Raw genomic sequence first — 20,586 nt, forward strand, 5'->3', positions numbered from 1 at the left:
TCGCATATTTATTCCAATCTTCTGTGAATCTCTGGTCCCGCAGGTTTTGAATCCTTCCTGTCATCTTATCCAATTCTGCGTAGTCCCACTTTCACCAATTTTCATAGGATCACATTGTGATCTTAGAAGCCTAAGCTTTCCCGTTTCTAAAAACTACAGGCCACTTATGTGAAGATACACGGGAGGCCATGTTTTCTCTAAAAACGAAGCCAAACCATGGGTTAGTACAGACACTAACTCACAGAGGGGAGCTCACACCTACTTTGCTCACCTTTTGGTTCAGTGTGGCACAGCAGCTCAGCCAAGGTTTAGGGATTTGCCTGGGTTCATGGTTAAGCTCTCTCCTCCTTATCCATGATCTGTAGCCCAGGTTTGTTCTGAGATGCAGCTAAAGAGAGAGCCTAACCACGAGAACAGGTGCAGACATCACACTAAAGCTAAACCTTGCTGAGCTCCTCTCCAGCACAGTCACCATAAATCACAATTCAGCTTACCAAGACAGGTGAACCAGGCTGCAGATTAAGCAAAAATGCAGCACTTCCATCAGACCACTGTTCTGAAAAGAGGCCAATCGTGACTTTGACTATGACTAATTGTGGAGCAGTCTAGAATAATATTAATGAGCTATGTATGGATTTCATATAATCATAGAATTGCAGAGTGGGAAGGGACTCCAAGGGTCCTGTAGTCCAACCCCCAGCAATGCAGGAATCATGACTAAAGCATCCATGACAGATGGCCACCCAACCTCTGATTAAAAACCTCCAATGAAGGAGAGTCCACTATCTCCAAGAGAGTCTGTTTACTGAGCAAGAACAATTATATACCGGTACACACTCAGCTGTGTTCTGTGGTGAGCACAGTAGGTATGCCTATTCTTTTTAATCCAGAAAATCAAGTTAAACATTTAAAGAAAGCTCTAAGTACATTTATCATAACTTTTAGAAGCTAATTAAATTAGATAAAAGAAATAATTAGATTTGCATTTTTATCCCTCTTTTTTTAGTTCTGAGGAAGATCACAGCAGCATGCCCATGGGCAATTAAAAACCGCACAGTGCAGTGAAAATATAAAGGGATGAGATGGGCTTGGGTCTCTTTTTTCCTGGCTAATTCATGATTGAATATACAATTAAAAATATTTTAAGGACTTACTAAAGTTGAGGGCTATTCTTAGAATTGGAGTTTTGCTTACAAGCCATGTTTTTCTACTTTCAACAGAGCCTCTGATCCATGTAACATGCCAACAGATGTATCAAATTGCTTTCAGCAACTTTATTTGGTCCTGTTCTGAGCTTACTGGAAGGAGATCAGTTCCATGATCGATAACAAAAGGCGGGAGGGGGTATTCCCCTGTGCCAGAACAGTAGTGCTATAATTGCTTTTTGCTTGTCAGTGCTAAATACAGTTTACAGAGAAAGAGACCTATGAATGAACAGTTGCAGCCCAGTTTGAGCTAAATTCCAGACAGTGCCCCTTCAGCAAACATACAGCAAATAGCTTTAACCTATTTCTAGAAGGCAATAAATGAAGGGTCCACCTCTGAAACAGGAGGTCAATTAGATACTTAATAATGACCAATATCTTAGCATTATTATCCTAGCAAAAAAAAAAATTAATTAACCAGGTTGTGGGGGCCATGAAGGCTAATGTAGAATGTAATTATTCCTGATCTTTAGACATGCACTTCACATAAAGAGATAGTCCTTATTCAGCTCACCAGGTACCTCAATTGTCAGTAGTTAATCATGGATAAGGAAAGGGATTTGTTGGTTCAGCCTCTCAAGTTTTAAGTACAACAAAAATTATTCACACTCAAGGACAGTTAAACAGTTGTCATTTTTCATATTACTGCCCCTTTGTTTACCGTCATGCTCACTCATTTTAATAAAGTAAGACCAGGCGAATTTGTTGATATTAAACTGCACAGCATGAATGTTACTTTCAAGAACAGGAGGAAAATGTATTCATGAAAATGAACTCTAGTGATAATAAAAATGGAAGAGGAACTCAACCTTCAATGTGCAAAGATAACTTCATGGATTAAATGGCAATCTAACTAGCTATGTGAAGGAAATAACTGCAGGGTTCACTATGGTAGGAAGGGAATGTGATGAGAAATGAACCTTTAAGTCAAAATTAGAAAAATATTCCATTCAGAATTGACACAGTAACTTCCAGTGACAGAGGGATATAAAGTTTTCCAAATGAGTCAGATACTGTGTTGTACAGGGTTGTGGCAACTCTGGAGTGGAACATACTGGCTGACCGCCCTAATGTGAACACCACAAGGGCTGCCGTTAGTATTAGCTGCAATTCTGTTTTAAACTAGAGGAACATAATCCAGTTGTCCTTAAAATACAGTTTAGAAATGACATATGGTTCAGAATATGGGAACCAGACTATTGATGGGGTGCTATCATTCAGATAACACTAACCTTAAAAGCTTCCACACATAATTCAAAGTGCTCACCTGTCTAAACCAGGTATCCCCAAACTTGGCCCTCCAGCTGTTTTGGGACTACAACTCCCATCATCCCTAGCTAACAGGACCAGTGGTCAAGGATGATGGGAATTGTAGTCCCCAAACAGCTGGAGGGCCGAGTTTGGGGATGCCTGGTCTAAACCATTAAACAACTTGTGACCAAGGTACTTGAAGGGCTGTCTTCTCCTTTATGAACCTGTCTGAAGTTTCAAAATCTGTATTGAAGGCCCTTCTCTGAAAAGAAGTGTTGAACTCTGATCATGCAGGGTTCTAAATTATTCATCACTCATTTTTTTCTGTCTCCCTCCTCTCTTATGTTTATTCACCCATGTTTCATTCTCACACAGATCCCATACCAGACATCCCTCTGTTTTTCCCTTCTCCCTTTCCCCCCTTCTATTTATTCAATCAATCCATCATCCATCATCTACTAATTCTCTCTCACATGCACACATGCACACACAGAGAGAGACAAGAGAAGAGAGAGGGGCACATATTTAAGAAGTGCTGTTTTGCCTTTTGCTCATGCTCCATTTCATTTACCAAAACCATATTTAAATTGTCCTAAGTTTTAGAGGGCTAATTAATCAGTATCGGCTTCACTTGTTTCTATTATTGTTTTAAAAGGACGCACTCATTTTGCGAACTGACAAATGTATGACTTGTGTCAACAGACTTTTGGCATCAGTTCTTTGCCTATGAACTGCAGCACAACAGCACATCATAAAACTGTGAAGTACTGGTGCAGCTTCAGGCTATTGTCCAGGAAGACTAGAAACACAACTAATTAATGCTGCAGGCCTTGATCCAAGGAACCACATGACTAGCCCTACATGCCCAAGGGAGCTTTGAATTTGTATTTCTCAAAGAGCACATCCCATGCTACATACAAAATATCTTATGAAATCGATTGGAATTTCAAAAGCAATTTAATATTACTGGGGAGATCCTTAGCCATTCAAAGGTAAAAACAAAACAAAACACTGAGTTTGTGTATAAACTCTTTGGATCCTAGCTATAGCCCCTTCATCTTATATGAATGGTGTCTCCTCAAGTGTAATGTGCTTCTTCCATTCAATTTTTAGCCAATTTCGCCCAGCCTACACTTTCCAGGAGGGTCTCCTGAGTCCTGATCATCCTCTGAGGAGGATTGGAAGAAGCAGGCTCTTTGGTGAAAGGAAAGGACTTAAAATCCACCTTAAACCTCTTGGATAGGGCAGGCTGTTCAATAACTATAAGCAAGCTAAAAGCTGGAAACTTCTAAAATAATCCCACCCTCTCTGCCTTACAGTAGCATTTCCTTCACATTCGTTTGCATGCCTGATATGGCACTGGTTCAGCAGCTCCAATAGCAGCCAAAGCAATTCCTTACAAGATGCTCCAGGAGAAGATGAAAAGCCCACCAGAATCCTGGCAAACATGCTATGGAAGAGAAATACTTAACCTGCCTGGAATACTTTAATGAGTTTTCCCAATGCACACAAGAGAGAGAAGTAATCCACAGAAGTCTCTCACACTAAACAGGCCCAAATAACCGGATTGGCACAAAATGACAAAATGTTAGGCAGTGTCTAAACTCCATAACTTAGTGGGAAAACATGTTTAGAACAAGATGGATTGGAGGCAGATTAGTTGTTCCTAGGAAAAGCAACTGTCACTTGATCTCAGTGACATGCCTGTTAACCTTTGCTTAAAAAAAACCAAAACCCAGAATAGAAGGCAGTAAGGCAAGGAATCAGCTAGAATTATGAACGAACAGTAGACAGAAGGGAGCTCAAGACCAACTCCATCATCATCATCATCATCATTTTGCATTGATACTCCACTTGCCAAACCCCTGTCTTGACACAGTAAACTGTTTCAGAGCTTAAACACACATTTTGTTTCAGGTACCTCAAAAGTGAAGATAGGATAAGTAATTAACAGAAGGCAAGGAGGAGACATCAGGCACAGAATAAAGGTGCAAATCCCTGCCTCCTACTGCAGTCCAGCTAGAGAGCAAAATTGGCACAACTACCCACAGTTATTTAATTTCAGATATAGGCTGAGAAGCCATGGAACAAAAGGGGGAGAAAATACTCAAGCAGCATCAGAGCAATACAAAGTCTGTGCATGGTGATGTGGACAGTATGGGATCAACTACAGCTCCTGCTCCATTTTGGAAAGTTGGTCTTCCAAGTTCTTCTCCATTCTAACATCTTGTTCTTACAAGGAGACCTTCTGTTCCAGATCCTGAACGTTCTGCTTGCTCCCAGTCGTTAGGGCTACCTTTCCTTGTAGAGACTGAATTTGCTGACTGGTCTCTCCCTCTCTCTTTCAGTGTAATACATTCAGCTGTTCAGTCAGTTCCTGCTTCTGTGATTCGTGGCTCTTCATTTGCATTTCCTGATTTATTATGTTCCGCTGCAACTCTGATATATTTCCGTTCAGCACACTAATTGTTTCATTAGCTTCAGCCAGCTCGCTTCCTTCTCCTGCAACTTCTAATTCAGAGACTCTGTGTTCTTCCAACTGGATCTGTTAATTTCAATTTGTACTTGAAGCTTATTTTCTGCCTCAGTTTCTCTTTCTCAATACTGCTTGATGCAGTTGAGGAGCTTTTAGTTATGGTCAGCTCCTACTCAAAATTTCCTCAAATTTGCATTAGCCTTCCCCTCAAGCTGAATTTGAGCCCCTTTTGTGACTCTTGAATTTTCTCCCGTTCCACTTGCAAGAGCTGCATCCCTGAACAAATTTGGCCAGCGTGGTCTTTCTGCTTCATCATCTGCACTGCATACTCATTCTGCATCTGCAGAGAACCTTGAGTCACTTGTGTAGTAGTCAGTGCAGACATTTCCTCCACAGACTGTGACAAGAAGTTGTTGAAAGATCTTAGAACAGAGAAGACCATTGTATTTCCTTCTGCATCTTCCATATGCACATTACTTCCCCCACAGCCAGCCACATCCTCAGTTCCTCAGCATTGCCAGTCACTTGCTCTACACTTTCCTCCTTGAACCTCCCTCTCCAATATATTTGACTAACCTGAGGTAGGTTGGAGAAAATGTATTGGAAAGCAGAAGTTATTACAATGCTGGCAAGAATTAATACCAACCATGCAAATTGTTGATAAGCTTCTTGTCTCGCGCCATCCCATTCTACAAGAGGAGAAACCATCTCCCTGTGATAAGCCAGGCTTTAAAGCTATACTAATATTCTGAAATATTATGCAGTACCATCCTTGCTGGACTGTAGCGCTTGAAGAGCAGGTGAGCTTTCACATATGAAAACAGACTGCTAATTTAAAACTAGCCTAGATCCCTGACATAAAAGTTGTTCTGTATGCATGCTGCCTTTTACGTGGGAGATGTTCAAATATGCAAGGTGGTGGTGGTGGTGGTGGTGGTGGTGACGACAATGACTATTATTTTATTTGAATTTGCAAACATTCAGGTCAAAATTAAAGCACCAATAGAGGGGGCATGACTAGGTAAGGGTGATGTGGGGGAATTATGCAGAAATGTGAAAGGCAACAGCAGCACTTTTCTTTTCTTTTCTTTGTCTTTAAAAAATCCTAACTTGTTTCTGTACCATTCCTATCCTCCAAGTTCCTTTGGAAAAATACTACTAGAATTCAATGTTATGCTACAACAATTGTTCCATCAGTATAAGCATTTCTGCTCTCCTAATGGAAAAACCCCCTTTTCTCCTCCCCCTGTGCTCCATTCTGGGGGTTCACCTGATCCCTCCTGAGCTGACTGGATGGGGGAGGAAAGGTGGGGGAAAGCCCTATCACGTTTTCAGGACTCATTGTGCTGGGTCCCTCTAGCACAACTATTTAACTGGACCCAGCCCATTTTGTCATTTAGATTATCCTTTGGATCCCTTCCAATTTACAATTCTGTAATTCCAAACTGCTTTCTGTCGGGAAATGAATGAATGGGGCAGAATCAATTTTTTAACCAGAATAATGCTACAGCATATTTTAATATGCTTTTGGGAACAGGTTCTTGAGAGGTTGCTATTGCAGCCACTTGCAGTGGTGTCCAAAACAACAAGCAAAGGTGTTTAAAATGTGTGTGTTTTTAAGGGAATGGGGCGGGAATGCCACAACTGCTGTGCTTATATTATGTTTAACCATGGTTAAGACAAGCAATAAAATTCATGGAGGGAGCCCTTTTCCAATACACTGGATTCTGATCTTGGTGTCTGACACCCTATTTTGAAATATATTTGCATGATAATGATTTTATTATTTGTACTGCACCCATACATGGGTGGCGCTGTGGGTTAAACCACAGAGCCTAGGACTTGCCGATCAGAAGGTCTGTGGTTTGAATCCCTGCGACAGGGTGAGCTCCCGTTGCTCGGTCCCTGCTCCTGCCCACCTAGCAGTTCAAAGTGCAAGTAGATAAATAGGTACCGTTCCGGCGGGAAGGTAAACAGCGTTTCCGTGTGCTGCTCTGGTTTGCCAGAAGCGGCTTAGTCATGCTGGCCACATGACCTGGAAGCTGTACGCCAGCTCCCTCAGCCAATAAAGCGAGATGAGCGCCGCAACCCCAGACTCAGTCATGACTGGACCTAATGGTCAGGGGTCCCTTTACCTTTTACCACACCCATCTGGGTTGCCCTGGCCACTCTAGGCAGCTGAAAGTTAGTACCATGGAAATAAAGTTAAGTTAGTATTGCAACCTACATTTAAGAAGTACTTTCCTGTGTTTAACAGAAGAGCTATTACTAACAGATGCCACACAGAGGTGAAGTTCTCCATGTTTCATATCAGTGTGATTTATTTCTGAGAAAACACTGTCTCTGACCATCTCACTGGTTCTATGAATCGAACTATTTGTATAAAGAGTGAAAGGAGCCTCTGCTAGGTATGTATTGTAAAGGTACAAATACAATTCCCTTTTGGCTTTTTATAGGTGACTGTTTGACCTGTGGTAATAACATTGCTATAGTTATGATGAGGCATTAAAAGAAAAGAAAATAACCACAACAAATGCTTTCAAAATATAACACTTCTTCACAATCTGTTTTTGAATATATCCAAGAGTGGGTCCTTGGACCATATTGAATGCTCCTGTTCTCTCTCACACACACCACTAAAACTTGAATTGGTGCCCCTGGCAGATAAACATTGCTGCCTACAAAGGGTTTGGTACTTATATACCTACATAGCAATAGCTGCAGATGTTTTCCATAGTAATTGTCTCTATATAAAGCAGTTCAGTCTTGGTTGTAATAAAGCAATCCATAACCAACAATTGAATCACTGCTTTTCCTCTGTAGCACAGAAGTTAAATGCCTGTTTATCTTACAGCTAAATAGGAAGGTTTAAAAGTAATGCGTATCTTTCAAACAAAACCTGTTTATTAACAAAAGGCAGGCTACACCAAAATATTTATCACAATTTAATTTTTTTTTAATGTGGACAATCCTCCTTGGATTTGAAGCTTTGCTTGTCTAGGAGGGTAAAAGCAATTTTGTTGTAAAGCTTCCCCTTTTACTAAATGGAATTTAAGCATAATCAGAAGAGAGCAATAAAACACACTGACCTGAATTTGCTGCTGCAGTAGATTGATTTTGTGCTGCTGTTGCAGAAGTTGCTGCTGTTGTCTTGCAATCTATTAGAAATAAATTTTCCATTAAATTAAAACAGTGATGTTGAGGCTTCAATATTATTGAGTGAAAACAAGTTCCTACTTATTCCTCATGATAATTTCAAAGATTTTTCTTTTTTGTTTCACCGAACCATATTTGTTGTGGAGTTAACTAAAAGATTGGAAGGAGGTTTAAATATATTGTTTACTAACCTATCTTTAAAGACTATTGAAGTAATTGAAACACAGGGCTTGAAGTCAGTTAAGTCTACATGTATTCATTCTCAAAGCTTCAGCTTCAGCTGGACCTTGCATACATGACAGAGGGCTTTCTTCCCTATGTTTCTCCTGGCTTCTGAGCCAGCAGGGGAGGCCCTACCATTAGGACGTCTCCTATTTGCGGGTGACATTTGTGGGAAATCGGAGCATAACCTTTCCAGTAATCACATCAACACTTTGGAACTTTCTGCTCAGGGAAGCACACGTCACAACTTCTTTATTCTCCATTTGTCATTAACTTGCACCTTTACTGTACCAAAGTGCTTCCCTTAGGAGTAGCTAGATCAGCCTTCCACAACTTGGATCCTCTACACAGGGCACTGAGCCAAGGGGAACATTGTTGTTGTTGTTGTTGTTGTTGTTGTTGTTGTTGTTGTTGTTGTTGTTTAGGGTACCTACTGAGAAGATCCATTTAAAAAGCAACTGTACCAAAATGAATTATTGTGAAATTAAGAAATATTCAAGGTGGTAGTGGGGGCACTAAACTTTGTTCTCGCTCCGACACCATATTACCAAAGTAATATGCTTAGCCTGAGAGCAACTCTCCTGATCAGGTTTCCTCAGCCTCAGCCCTCCAGATGTTTTTGGCCTACAACTCCCATGATCCCTAGTCAGCAGGACCAGTGGGAATTCCAGATGATGGGAATTGTAGTCTCCAAACATCTGGAGGGCCGAGGCTGAAGAAGCCTGCTCCTGACAAACCATCCAATGATTACTGAAGGGGATGTAAGAAGCCCTTTCTCTAGTTCTTCTCATTTATTATTAGGGTCATACAAAACTGTCTGAATAAGACTATGCCTTCCATAATCAAACACATGCTACCAAATCCAAGTTGCTGTGGTAGCATGACTAATGGGGCAGGAGGAGAATTTAACGTTGTCTTTAGCTTTATGGATATATTTCACCATTGAGCTGAGAACTTAAACATGTGTTTCAGCAACATCCCTACTTAAAGCAATTACTTTTCCAAAAAATTTCCACAAATGCCATGGCCATGAGAGAGCAATGAAAATGCTCATGTCACCAGGGGAAAAGCATTTTAATGACATAATAAGAGCACATCAAAATCAACTCTCGATATAATAAGAGCAGAATGCACATCTCTCCCAGGACCCTCAGAAATTTTAATGCACAATATTGTGCTTTAGCTATATGCTCTTGCTTCCTTCTCCAGTATAAATAGAATAGGTTGGGAAAGATGATAGGTAGAACAGAGTTACACTTTCAGAATAATAAAGTAGCTCAACCTGTTAGAGTGAAAGCACTTCAGAATGCAAGTGGGGGGACTGCCTGTTTGAATGACTGTGGTTGTAAACATGCATAGAAAACTAAAGCATGAGGGGGAAACCCTAAGCTAAACTAGAATTTCTCTCATTGACATGTTAGTTTTCTACAAGCAGGGCCTTATTTTACATATATGAGAGAGGAATTAAAAATGGACTCTGCTGAGTCTGAAGCAGCTCCACAGACCAAGGCCTTGCTTAAGGTCTCATGTAAAAGGAAGCTGAAATTGTGGTGACACATTATGGCCTTCTCTTCAATTGCCCTGTGGCCAGGGAATTCCTTCTTAAAGAGTTGTGTACCAGCAGACTGTGAATTTTTGAAAAAGTTGGTGCCAGTGATTTTTGTTTTGTTTTAGTTTATACTGTTCTTACCCTGCTTTTGAAATTGATGTGTTTGAAAATTGAAGATTTCTACTCTTACTGCTGAATTTTACCATGGAAAGGCATCTTGAAGATGTGGAGAGAGATTTATTTTTGTAAAAATAAAAACAGGTGCAAGATTCATTTTGTCATTTAGTGAAAGGAACAAATCCACACACCATGCAGATACAAGCCTCATTGTATCTAGGACCTGAGAAATGACAAAGGCTTTGTATAATTTGGGGACTGATTTTGTTTGAGATCAATTTGCTAGTGCACAGCTCACTGCAGTTCTAAGTACAATATAGGATCAAATGAATATTCATTTCCTTATGGAAACCAGTGAAGTACTACCATGGCATTTAATATTGATGGTGGTGTGATTGAAAAAGGCATCCAAAACACTACAGTGCAATTACCATAGCACAATTTCAATGTATAGGGCTTGACACCGCAAAAGCTGGTACAGACGCACCATGTGGCTCAAATTCTGAATTTTATTTGCCAATTGGTTGAGCTACATGCTCGCTTCATTGAGCATGACAACCTAGTTTTAAGTGTCATTTAATTTTCATTTTGAAATATAATTACAAAGTGTTCACTGTAAGATATCACTCGTCTGCAAATGTGTCAAGATTAATTTGTGCTAGCTTATTCACAAGTGTCAATAGTTAATTACTGTGTCATCTCTGGATGGCTAAATGACATTCTAACTTCTGATTTTTTACAGTATTCCTTTATGTTATTTTCCATTAGGGACGAGTCCATATTCCTTACATGTGGGCAAATATTCAAGCACATAAAATACAAGACGTCACAACTCATTAAAATCAACAGAGCATACATTGCTGTATATACCCTATAAAACATATTTAGCTGAAAAGATAATTCTAGTTATAATGTCAGATTTCTAAAAACTGCACATTAATTTGAAACTAATGCATAAGGAACTAATGGAATCTTTTGTTGTTAAATGTTTTCCACCAGACAGCATGGAATATTGTTTATCTCCTAGTCCTTACCAATATTTGGCTGGTGGGGTGGGGTGTGTGTAGGATTTTTGTTTTTTCGTTTCTTTTTAAGATATAATGCTCAGAGAAAGAGAGTTAACTGATCCTTTTGCCAAAGTTTATTAAGATGCTGTAAATCACCTGCTTAGGAACTAGTAACAAAGCAAGCCTTACAGACAGGAAAATATCCATTTGACAGGTATGTTGGAATCTACTGTATAGGCATAATCCAGCAGATATTATTCCGGCACAAATTCTATTCAAATTAATAGGTTTGTGAGAACATTTCCTGGTTCACTGAGCCCTTACAAGTTCCCGTCTGCCCTTTCCTAAGTAAACAAATGAATCCTTTCTATCACCCACTTCCGATACTGGACAAACCTCGTTCACAATGTATCCTTATCACACATCCTCATTGCATTTGGACATTTTGAAAATGGAGAATTGAAATTCTAACATGGACAGTTTTTCAAGGATTGCTACAATTTATTCCTTCTTTACAACTTTTTTGGAGGATATAAATTCATCATGCAGTATTTTACACACATGTATTATCAAAGGTAATGTTTACAAGTAGCAGGCTATGAAAAGCCAGCATATCATGGAAAGTACAGTTATTTGTCTCTTGTTTGCAAATAATATATACCAGACCCTTTTTGGTTGGGAGTGGATTTAAGAAATAGTAGAATTTTTTTCTGGGTGTGTGTGGGGGGGGAGAGAAACCATTTTCATATGTTGCTGTTTTGTTGCTCACCTGTTCTTGCTGTTGGCGAGCAAGGTCCATTTGCTGCCGTTGTTTTTCAATTTGTGATGCTGCCAGCTTTTTCTGCTCATCGTGGGCAGCCAGAAGCTGCTCCCGTAAACTGATGAGCTGGGTGATCATGGTAGAGAGCTGTCGCTCTTTTTCCGCTAGGCTTTCAGGTGTACCTGAAGGAGATAGGGAAATGCAGAATAAATAACATGTAGACAGCAACAATGAAACAAAAAGGAAATAACCTGAGTTTTTGTATCTGACAAATGGCAGTTTGAATATTTATTTTATTAGAATATGTACCAGTAAATACTGCTTGTGTTTTTGCTGTATTCTGAAAGATAGGGAATGTCACTATATACTGTGAACAGAAAAGAGACAATTTACCCCCCTTCTGACAAGAGTAATTAATTATGTACTCTGCAATATCAAATCCCTCTTTCCCTTCCATCCCAGTGTAATGACTCCTTAATGGATTACCAAATTCACAAATAGATTAACATAATTTTCCCTCCATTATACATTTTTAAACAAACAAAATATAAGATGACTAAAAAAATCCTGCTTAATAAGGAAAACAACTTAATTATTGCTGCTAATTTCTCAGAGATCTCCAGTATTAACCAAGAACTGAGCACGCCACAGAGTTCTACAAGAGATGTCTCATTTTTGTTACTAAGAAACCATGCCTGTTAAGCCTTAATAAAGGGTGTGTATAGGCACCACTAAACCTGTAGGTATTGAAATAGGGCTCAGAATGAAAGAAACATAATGTGAGCCTTCTTATTTACGTTAAAATTCATTTTACAAGATTTAAACTTAGTGGGAAATTCTGTTTTCTTTACATGAATGGTCCTTATTGATGGATGCTTTCACACAGCTTCCTTGCTAAGTAATCTAAGTAGAAATCTAAATCTGTCCAACTTTGTAATTGTGATTTTACAAAAGAATGCATTAGAAACACACTTTGGTTCTAGCTTTAAGAAATCTATACCACAGAATTTGTGTGTGTGTGTGTGTGTGTGTGTGTGTGTGTGTGTGTGTTTGCAAACGTATACTGAAATGAACCCGCATGAGTCTCTGAATCAACAAAGGAGTGGCAGAAATTATTATTATTATTATTATTATTATTATTATTATTATTATTATTAATGAGTCCCTTCCCATGAAAGATATGGAAGTGATCTACAATGTAATGACATATATGCAAATTACATATATTAAAAACAGTTTGAAACAACTGAATAGAAAAACAATTTTTAAACATATATAAATATATAAACAATTTAAAACAATATAAAACTAATTCATTTCCAGATTAAATGACAACACGGATAAAGATTTTTAGAGGCTTGTTGAAAGTATGCCAGAAGCTGGTAATTAATACAAAGTATAGAACTCAGTGACAAATATTCCATTGGCTTTAAAGGTTATGGGTTAATTGTTAACATGTTAATTGTGACTGCCTGCAGTCTAGAGTTACCAAGCATATGATGCACATGTGAGATTCCACAGTCTAAGAGTAGCTGAATCTTATTTAAATAAATGCAAATTTAAATTTATTCAGCTGAGATACCTGATCATTCTGCCACATGCCCACCTTGAACCAGAATATTTTCACTGTCCTGCTTACATCTATATATTCCTGCAATATCAGCACTTTATATCACAAAATTATTTATTATTTATTAAAACTGTCTGTCACTTTATCTTGCCCAGGACAACCCAAAGCAACTTACAACAAAACAGACAGCCAATGAACCATACATTGATACATCAAAACCAAGAGGAAAGAGAAATACATTTTAAAAAATCACACAGACAATATTTTAGCACTGTAATATCTAGTGTGATCTAGAATATGTATACAAATGTTTACAAAGCTATCAGACTGCAAAATCCACGGTGGAATATATTGTACATCAACCCATGCATACTGAAGAACCTATAACGCCTTGCAACTACTATATCAGAAGAAAATCTAAATACAAGAATAACTATGATTTTACAACTTTAAGGCTACAAGCCCAATTTATATATTATGAATAGTGAAAAGTCATGCCTTGAAACTCATGCTGGGACCTTGAACCAAAGCGGACAATTGATAAAAGCACTGAAGGAATAGAATAGCAAACGTAACTAGAAGAAATCAAACTCAGCTCATGCATGTTCTATGGAAAATCTGCTGGGCAAGGAAAACAAAATTCTACTTTGACACATGATTAGAGATGCTCTTCTATCCTGGAATAGCTAACACAAAAAAAGTGTGTGAGAGATCAAGCACTTAACAGGCTAATTTAGACACATCCATTTTAGACTTTTGTAATAAGAACAGCTGTACCACAACCTTAACTCATGTTAACTGAATGCCTGTGATTCTCTTCAAAGATAACTGAAGCTAAATTCATGATTAATCTTATAATATGAAGTAAGCCAATGACTAAGCAGTGATTTGCATACATGTATGACTGACAGATCTGGGAATTCAATCTGTTCCAAGAGGATCACTTACTAGATCTTACTGTGACTTTCCAAATGGTGCCAAGCACCCTCAAAACTGAGTGCTGGTGAGCTGCAGTGGCTAGAGGGTGGAAACTGGATGTGATAACTCCAAGCCCAACTCTCAAAGTTCAACTTGGCCAGGCAGGTCACTGGGTGGATCGGGGGAAAGCCACTGTCATTAAGCTTATCTGACTTCACAGAGACAAAGCAAAGATAGAGTAAGGTCAACCAATTCAAGCTAAGCTTCCTAATAATATAAATGTAAAGTAATTGGAAACATAGGTACAAACTAGCAGGTAATCCCCAAGGCAACTCTTCTTCTCTTGCCATTCAACAACCTCATCTACACTAGGTGAAACAAAGAACATCTCCAAGGTTTATTTTCAAAGGGTTCCAGGCATCCCAAATAAAATTAAACGGGTAAAAAGCTTAATGGTGTAATGTTGCATAAAGAAATCCTTATACACAGTCATTGTGAACAATATTCATATAATGTACATATATACCATTTATTGTAAATAAATAGGTAAGATAAAGAGCAAGCACGGATCTACCATCTTCCAAGTGTCATATCATATGTACCACAATTGATATTTGAACTTGAACTTTTAAAAATACAAGGTCAGCTCTCACAAATCATTAACTTTAACGTGTGTGTTTTTGTAATTATCCACCTTGGCAATGTTATCATGTAATTCCAGTGCCCATCCAAAAAGGGGAAGGAGGTAGTTTGCAATGACATTGTAACAAATCTCACAATTCTGTGGGCTTGTCACATGTAGCAGCATCTATGTAGCAGGATTTCAAGGGCCCAGCAGTTTGAGACTTGAATCTTATCAGGTATGAGAGAACATCTTAGAGATGGCAACGCTTTCATATAAGGATATTCCCTATCATCATCATTTTAACTGAATGGGCTGATTTAGTTGTAACTTTGCTAATACATAGTGTTTTGCCAAGCCATTGTACTTATCCATACATGACATTCCTGTGTGAGCATACATACTTCTCTCCTGTCCCTTTCCTATTTAGCAAGAAGCATGATTTACTGTTACATCTGAACAAATGTAGCTAGAGTTTCTGCAAAACACAGTTGATTCTTAAACCAGATAGTGAAATAAAATTCCAATCTGAATTTCAAACATCTGTTTTAAGAGCAAACTATGGTTCACAGGAACTCATTATGCCAGTTCACTTAAAACTATAACCATAGTTTTTGATTCCCAAGAAAGCAAGTGGGGATTTGCACAGAGATGGAGAGGAGGGAGAAGAAGGAATATGTGCAACAGATAGAGCAGTTCAGATTGCCAAGCTGTGGTTTGGCCATTAGTAGCATCAGAACGGAGCTAAAGGCTCTATTCCAGGTGTGGGGGACCTTTCCCCTCCAGATGTAGCTGAACTACAAGTCACATCATCCCTGGCAATGGCCATGCTTGATGGGATTTGTAGTTCAACAGCATGTGGAGGGACAAAGCTTCCCCAAACCAGCTCTACACAAATAGGGCAGATAAATACATAGAGCTGGTTTCAATGAAGCCAGCACAAGAAGGAGCTTCTCCACCCCCACCATTCTGCCCGGACACTGAGGTCCAGCGCCGAGGGCCTTCTGGCGGTTCCCTCACTGCGAGAAGCCAAGTTACAGGGAACCAGGCAGAGGGCCTTCTTGGTAGTGGCACCTGCCCTGTGGAACACCCTCCCACCAGATGTCAAAGAGAAGAACAACTACCGGATTTTGGGAGACATCTGAAGGCAGCCCTTTTTAGAGAAGCTTTTAATGTTTAACAGACCACTGTATTTTAATACTTTGTTAGAAGCCACCCAGAGTGGCTGGGGAAACCCAGCCAGATGGGTGGGGTATAAATAATAAATTCTATTCTATTCTATTCATTAGTGCAACGGGACTTTCCCCCCGCTTCTGATTAGGAAAGTCTGCAGAACCCCCAGAACAGAGGGGGAAAGAGAAGAAACATTGTTCCATCTGGGAGAGTGGCTTAGGATGCATAGCACTTATGCTGCCATCGAACATCAGGATAAATATAAGAGAGCAGCATATAGGCAAGAGACCGATTTTCCTATAGAAGGCAGCCTTATCTGCCTAATGTACAGATTGGAACACAGCTATCCACCAGATGATGCACTTCTCCAAATGTTGCAATGCAATTTGATACTTTGAATGTACCAAAATACATATTTAAATATGAATTTTGAAAGAAAGTGTATTAATTATCATTTAAATTGTGAATTATTTTTCTGTAGGCATGATAAAATACCACTATCCATCAGAATTGCTTCTCCTTTTTTGTAGCACAAACAATGGTACACAAAATTTCTTCCATTCAAGAACCTGAAGTAACCACTATACTACAGAAATTAATATATGTATGTTTTCAGTTCATTAAATACACTGTGCTGTTGTGTGATTTAGGGGAGACACTCCTCAACTCTTTTATTCAAATTTCTGCATCCACTTCATGGAGCTCGATATCACTTCTAGCCCTGGATAAAGCAGCACTCTTGTGAATGTGACAGCAGTTCTGTCTGCTATATGATAGCACTTATATGAAAGTTTTGGATCCCCTAAGCTATTTCGACAAATGCAGTCTTGTACGGCCAATGATACAACTCACACTTGTGCACAACTACCTAATTTTTGATGCTCCCATATATTCTATCAAAAGCAGGATTAGAGAACTAGGAGAGCATCATAATGCTTTCATTCTAATGGAAATGCTTTCACTCCTGTCACCCCCACTTTTCCTTTTACTATAGTTGAGATAGAAATAAAAAGCAACTTGCTAAGGATGCAGACCAGATTGAGCGGCTCTGGCTGGGCCAGCCAAGGTCTCTCATCATTTAACTGTGTGCTGTCATCATTTGTTTGCCATCCAAGTGCTACGATACCCTTAAGAAATTACCAGTAAATAAACTCTTCTGCTGAGCAGAAAATGGCATCTAAAACAAAATAATAATAAAAAACATTGCTAGTGTATCTTCAAAATGCACTTGCTGTAAAGCCGGAAAAATACTCTTCATAAAGTATCTCAAAATACGTTACACATTACGGATTCACCTCTCTGTGTCTGTCTTTAAACTGTATCTATCCTCTAACTCCAAAGACACTGACTGTTACAATCACCCCCTCCCTGCAGCTTTCCAGCAGGGTCTTCCTTATCCCCAAATCACATCTGTCTTGAGTTTCTCTCAGATTTGTCAGGTGGATCAGTGCTCCCCAGGGCCTGCTCCAGCTGAAGTATTTTAATTTGACTAAACACCTGATTTATTTTATCTCTCCGATGAGAAAGGCAGTTTGTCTTAATAGAGCCTGTCAGCCCACAGTCCCATTCAGAGCAATTTACAGGCAGCCAGGGATGCTGGAAGAGAAGAGTGCTGTGATTCTGTATTTTATCCTCCTCCAGAAAGCACCTAAAAGCAGCTATTCACAGCTCCTGCATGTGGCATTTTAGAACTGAATTAGCTTTTTATTCAAGTAACTACACTTGTTGTGAATAGCTTATCTGTAAAATTGCCACATTCACTACTGATTTTATTAACCTTTGGCTCTATCACAAAATGGTCTTCAGTTAGGAAGGACCTTTAAATTTGACATATATTTTTTCTAAGAGACCTTTATTCTAGTGACTTCAGATTTACTGAATTTGATCCATTGACTCCTTTACCAGTTATATTCAAAATCTTAAGTCTCAGAGGGGAAATCAATAGCATGTGTGGAAACCTTTATAGATAGATAGATAATGACACTTTTCCTTAACAAAAGGTAAACAAAAAACAGAAACAAAAAAACAAATCAAGTATTAATAAAACTGCAGTGTTTATGTGTCCGCTGTTTCTTTGCAAAGGAGGGGAGATAGGGAGAGAACCAGAAAAGGTGGAGACCACACAACTTTTCTCCCAGCAGAAAAGCAATTGTGACAGCAGGGGCCCCTTCAGAAAGAAAGAAAGATAATTTTCAGTTTACTCAGGTACTAATTATTTGTGCAACTGCAATCAAGTGTCCACAGTATCTTTGTACAAGAGGAGAATAGGTAGAAAACCAGAACAACATGGCCATACCTCTGTGACCTCCTAGCAGACCCACCAGGTCTTGTGGTCACCAGCCACCACTGCATATACAGGAAGATGCATTTCTAAGTAGGCATGCACAAAAAACATGTGAAGGTAAACATGTGTTTGCAAATGCACAGATTATAAACCAGCCATTTATTGTGCAGCTACCCTTGAGAGGATTGTCTGCAGTTCCTCATCAACTGCAAACTCAGCAGCAAACATCAAACAGGTGTCCATGGAAAATGCATGGAAAATGGGGGCAATCTGGAGCGCATACAGGTGGGCAACCTGCGTTTTATGCTGCCCTGACACCTGAAGTTATTCCATTATTCTATCCCATAAGAGTTCCTCCCTTATTCCTCTTTATTTTTCTTGGCTTTTAAAAGTGTTTCACCCCTTTTTCTATGTAGTTTCAGAACCTGAAATCACCGGGGGGGGGGGTGGTTCATTGAACTAACTCCATGCACAAGCTTTATAACAGGAAACCAACAGGGACACTTTACACATTCCATTTTTAAGTTGCAGTTTAGCTTTACTTTAAGGTATGAATGTAACAAATAAGTAATACAGATACTGTAGAGCAGCCCAGATGTGGAATGTGCAATAATTTCTGCCTTTTTTGTTAATCAATATAGATATGAGTGAAACAAACGACTACAGAATAATTAATTCATTGATGACTCCAATTATCTTTCCTTAGCTTAATATTATTCAATACCATTCATACATGCATTATCATCTCTCCTCATTTCCAATACATTTTCATACACACATGAAATTTTCACCTGGGCATTTTAAAGAAAGTGAATCAGTATTTCCTCTTTTTTATCATCTAACATGCAAACACTATTCTGAAATTTTATTTCTAATCCATTAAGGAAAATGCTGACAAAGTAAATCAAAATACAAAGTAAGAGGATTAGGTCATAGACACATTAAAAAGAGTGCACATCCCCAGAGTTGCAGAGCATCAACTATTGAAAGCAACAAAACCAACCATTCAAACTTTTTAAAAGAGAAAATAATAATAACCAGGGCAGAAATTTAGTATTTCAATAAAATCAATTACCCTTTCAGCTTCAATGTGTGTATGTGGTGTGTGTGTGTGTAGCAAAACACAATGCCAGACATAAAAGCGATGGTATTTCCTCTTAGATTGCCAGACATATAACTTGGTTAAACCATTCTGTCTAATATTGTGGACTGCAGCAAACATCAGATAGACTGTGATGTTTCTACTTCACAGGCTGCGGCCAGCCATTTAGCATTTACCTTGTTTGATTGGGTCGCTTTTTAAATGCCACAAAACAGGGCAACAAAGGCAACAAAAATAAACAGTGAGGATAAAAAACACAGAGAGAAGAAAGTAACAATCGAATGGAAGGGCTTCCAAGATAAAAGTCACTTTGTGCTGTCTGTCTGTAGAGCTTCCTTCTCCTGTACACAGGCATCTAATTTGAGTTTTAACTCCAACAGCAGTTTAAAAAGCTTTCCACTCTGAAGAGCCCCCAAGTGCATCATAAAGATAAAGGATTTCAGTACAGAACAACCACAAAGACTTCTATTATCTTATCAGTCTTTGGTTACAACAGCTGAACCAATATGACTAAGTTCTGAATGACTTTTTCTGTTTTTCATTTAAAAGAGAGAGAGAGAGAGAAGGGAAGGATACTGGAATTCCTTTATTCCATGATCAGTTAGCAATTGTTGATGCATCCATATGCTACTGTCCATTCCTGAGTCAATTAAAAGTTGTCTAAAGGCTGCAATTGTGTTTTGCAATATCCACTGCAAGCATGCACAGCATCTAGAGGGCTCACTTGGTGAATTAACTTACATGGCCCAAAAGGGCATGGAGGGGGGAAATGTCCTGATTTTACAGAGTACTGTAAAATTATTGCAGGTGAAAATATGTTGGCTAATACAAAAATAACTCACATAGCATCTTAAACAAATACTGTTGCATTATGTACCAACACCATGCTTAAAAAGCAACGATTTGCAGAGTCTTCCAAAACTATTCTCAACACATCTTTTTCCAAAATTAATATCCAAAAACTATACATGACTTAAAGAAACTAGCCCTCTTTAGGCATCTATTCTGGTAGACCAAGAATAGTTGGCAGGGTGTATGTGTGTATGCATCATCATGTTGGCAGTTTCCACTCCCAACAAGTTCAGCATTATTTGCATATTAAGAGCCTTAATTCTACAGGCATGAAGTCTGAAGCTGAGAGCAAATTACACATTACTAGTGCTTTTCTTCTGGG

The 20,586-nt window shown here is 38.9% G+C and overlaps 1 protein-coding gene across 14 annotated transcripts in view; it reads right to left on the minus strand.

The window, feature by feature from the left end:
- Positions 1–20,586, minus strand: part of SOX6 (SRY-box transcription factor 6) — a 449,606-nt gene that overhangs the window by 144,882 nt on the left and 284,138 nt on the right. For all 14 annotated transcript variants that reach the window (XM_081204706.1, XM_081204709.1, XM_081204708.1 and 11 more), the window contains 2 exons: positions 11,753–11,925; positions 8,022–8,090 (listed from right to left, as the gene is read on the minus strand). In XM_081204706.1, the coding sequence (XP_081060832.1) occupies positions 8,022–8,090; positions 11,753–11,925 (242 nt within the window). The remainder of the gene's footprint in view (positions 1–8,021; positions 8,091–11,752; positions 11,926–20,586) is intronic.

Source organism: Podarcis bocagei (assembly GCF_964188305.1).
Source record: "Podarcis bocagei genome assembly, chromosome: 1".
NCBI classification, from domain to species: domain Eukaryota; kingdom Metazoa; phylum Chordata; class Lepidosauria; order Squamata; family Lacertidae; genus Podarcis; species Podarcis bocagei.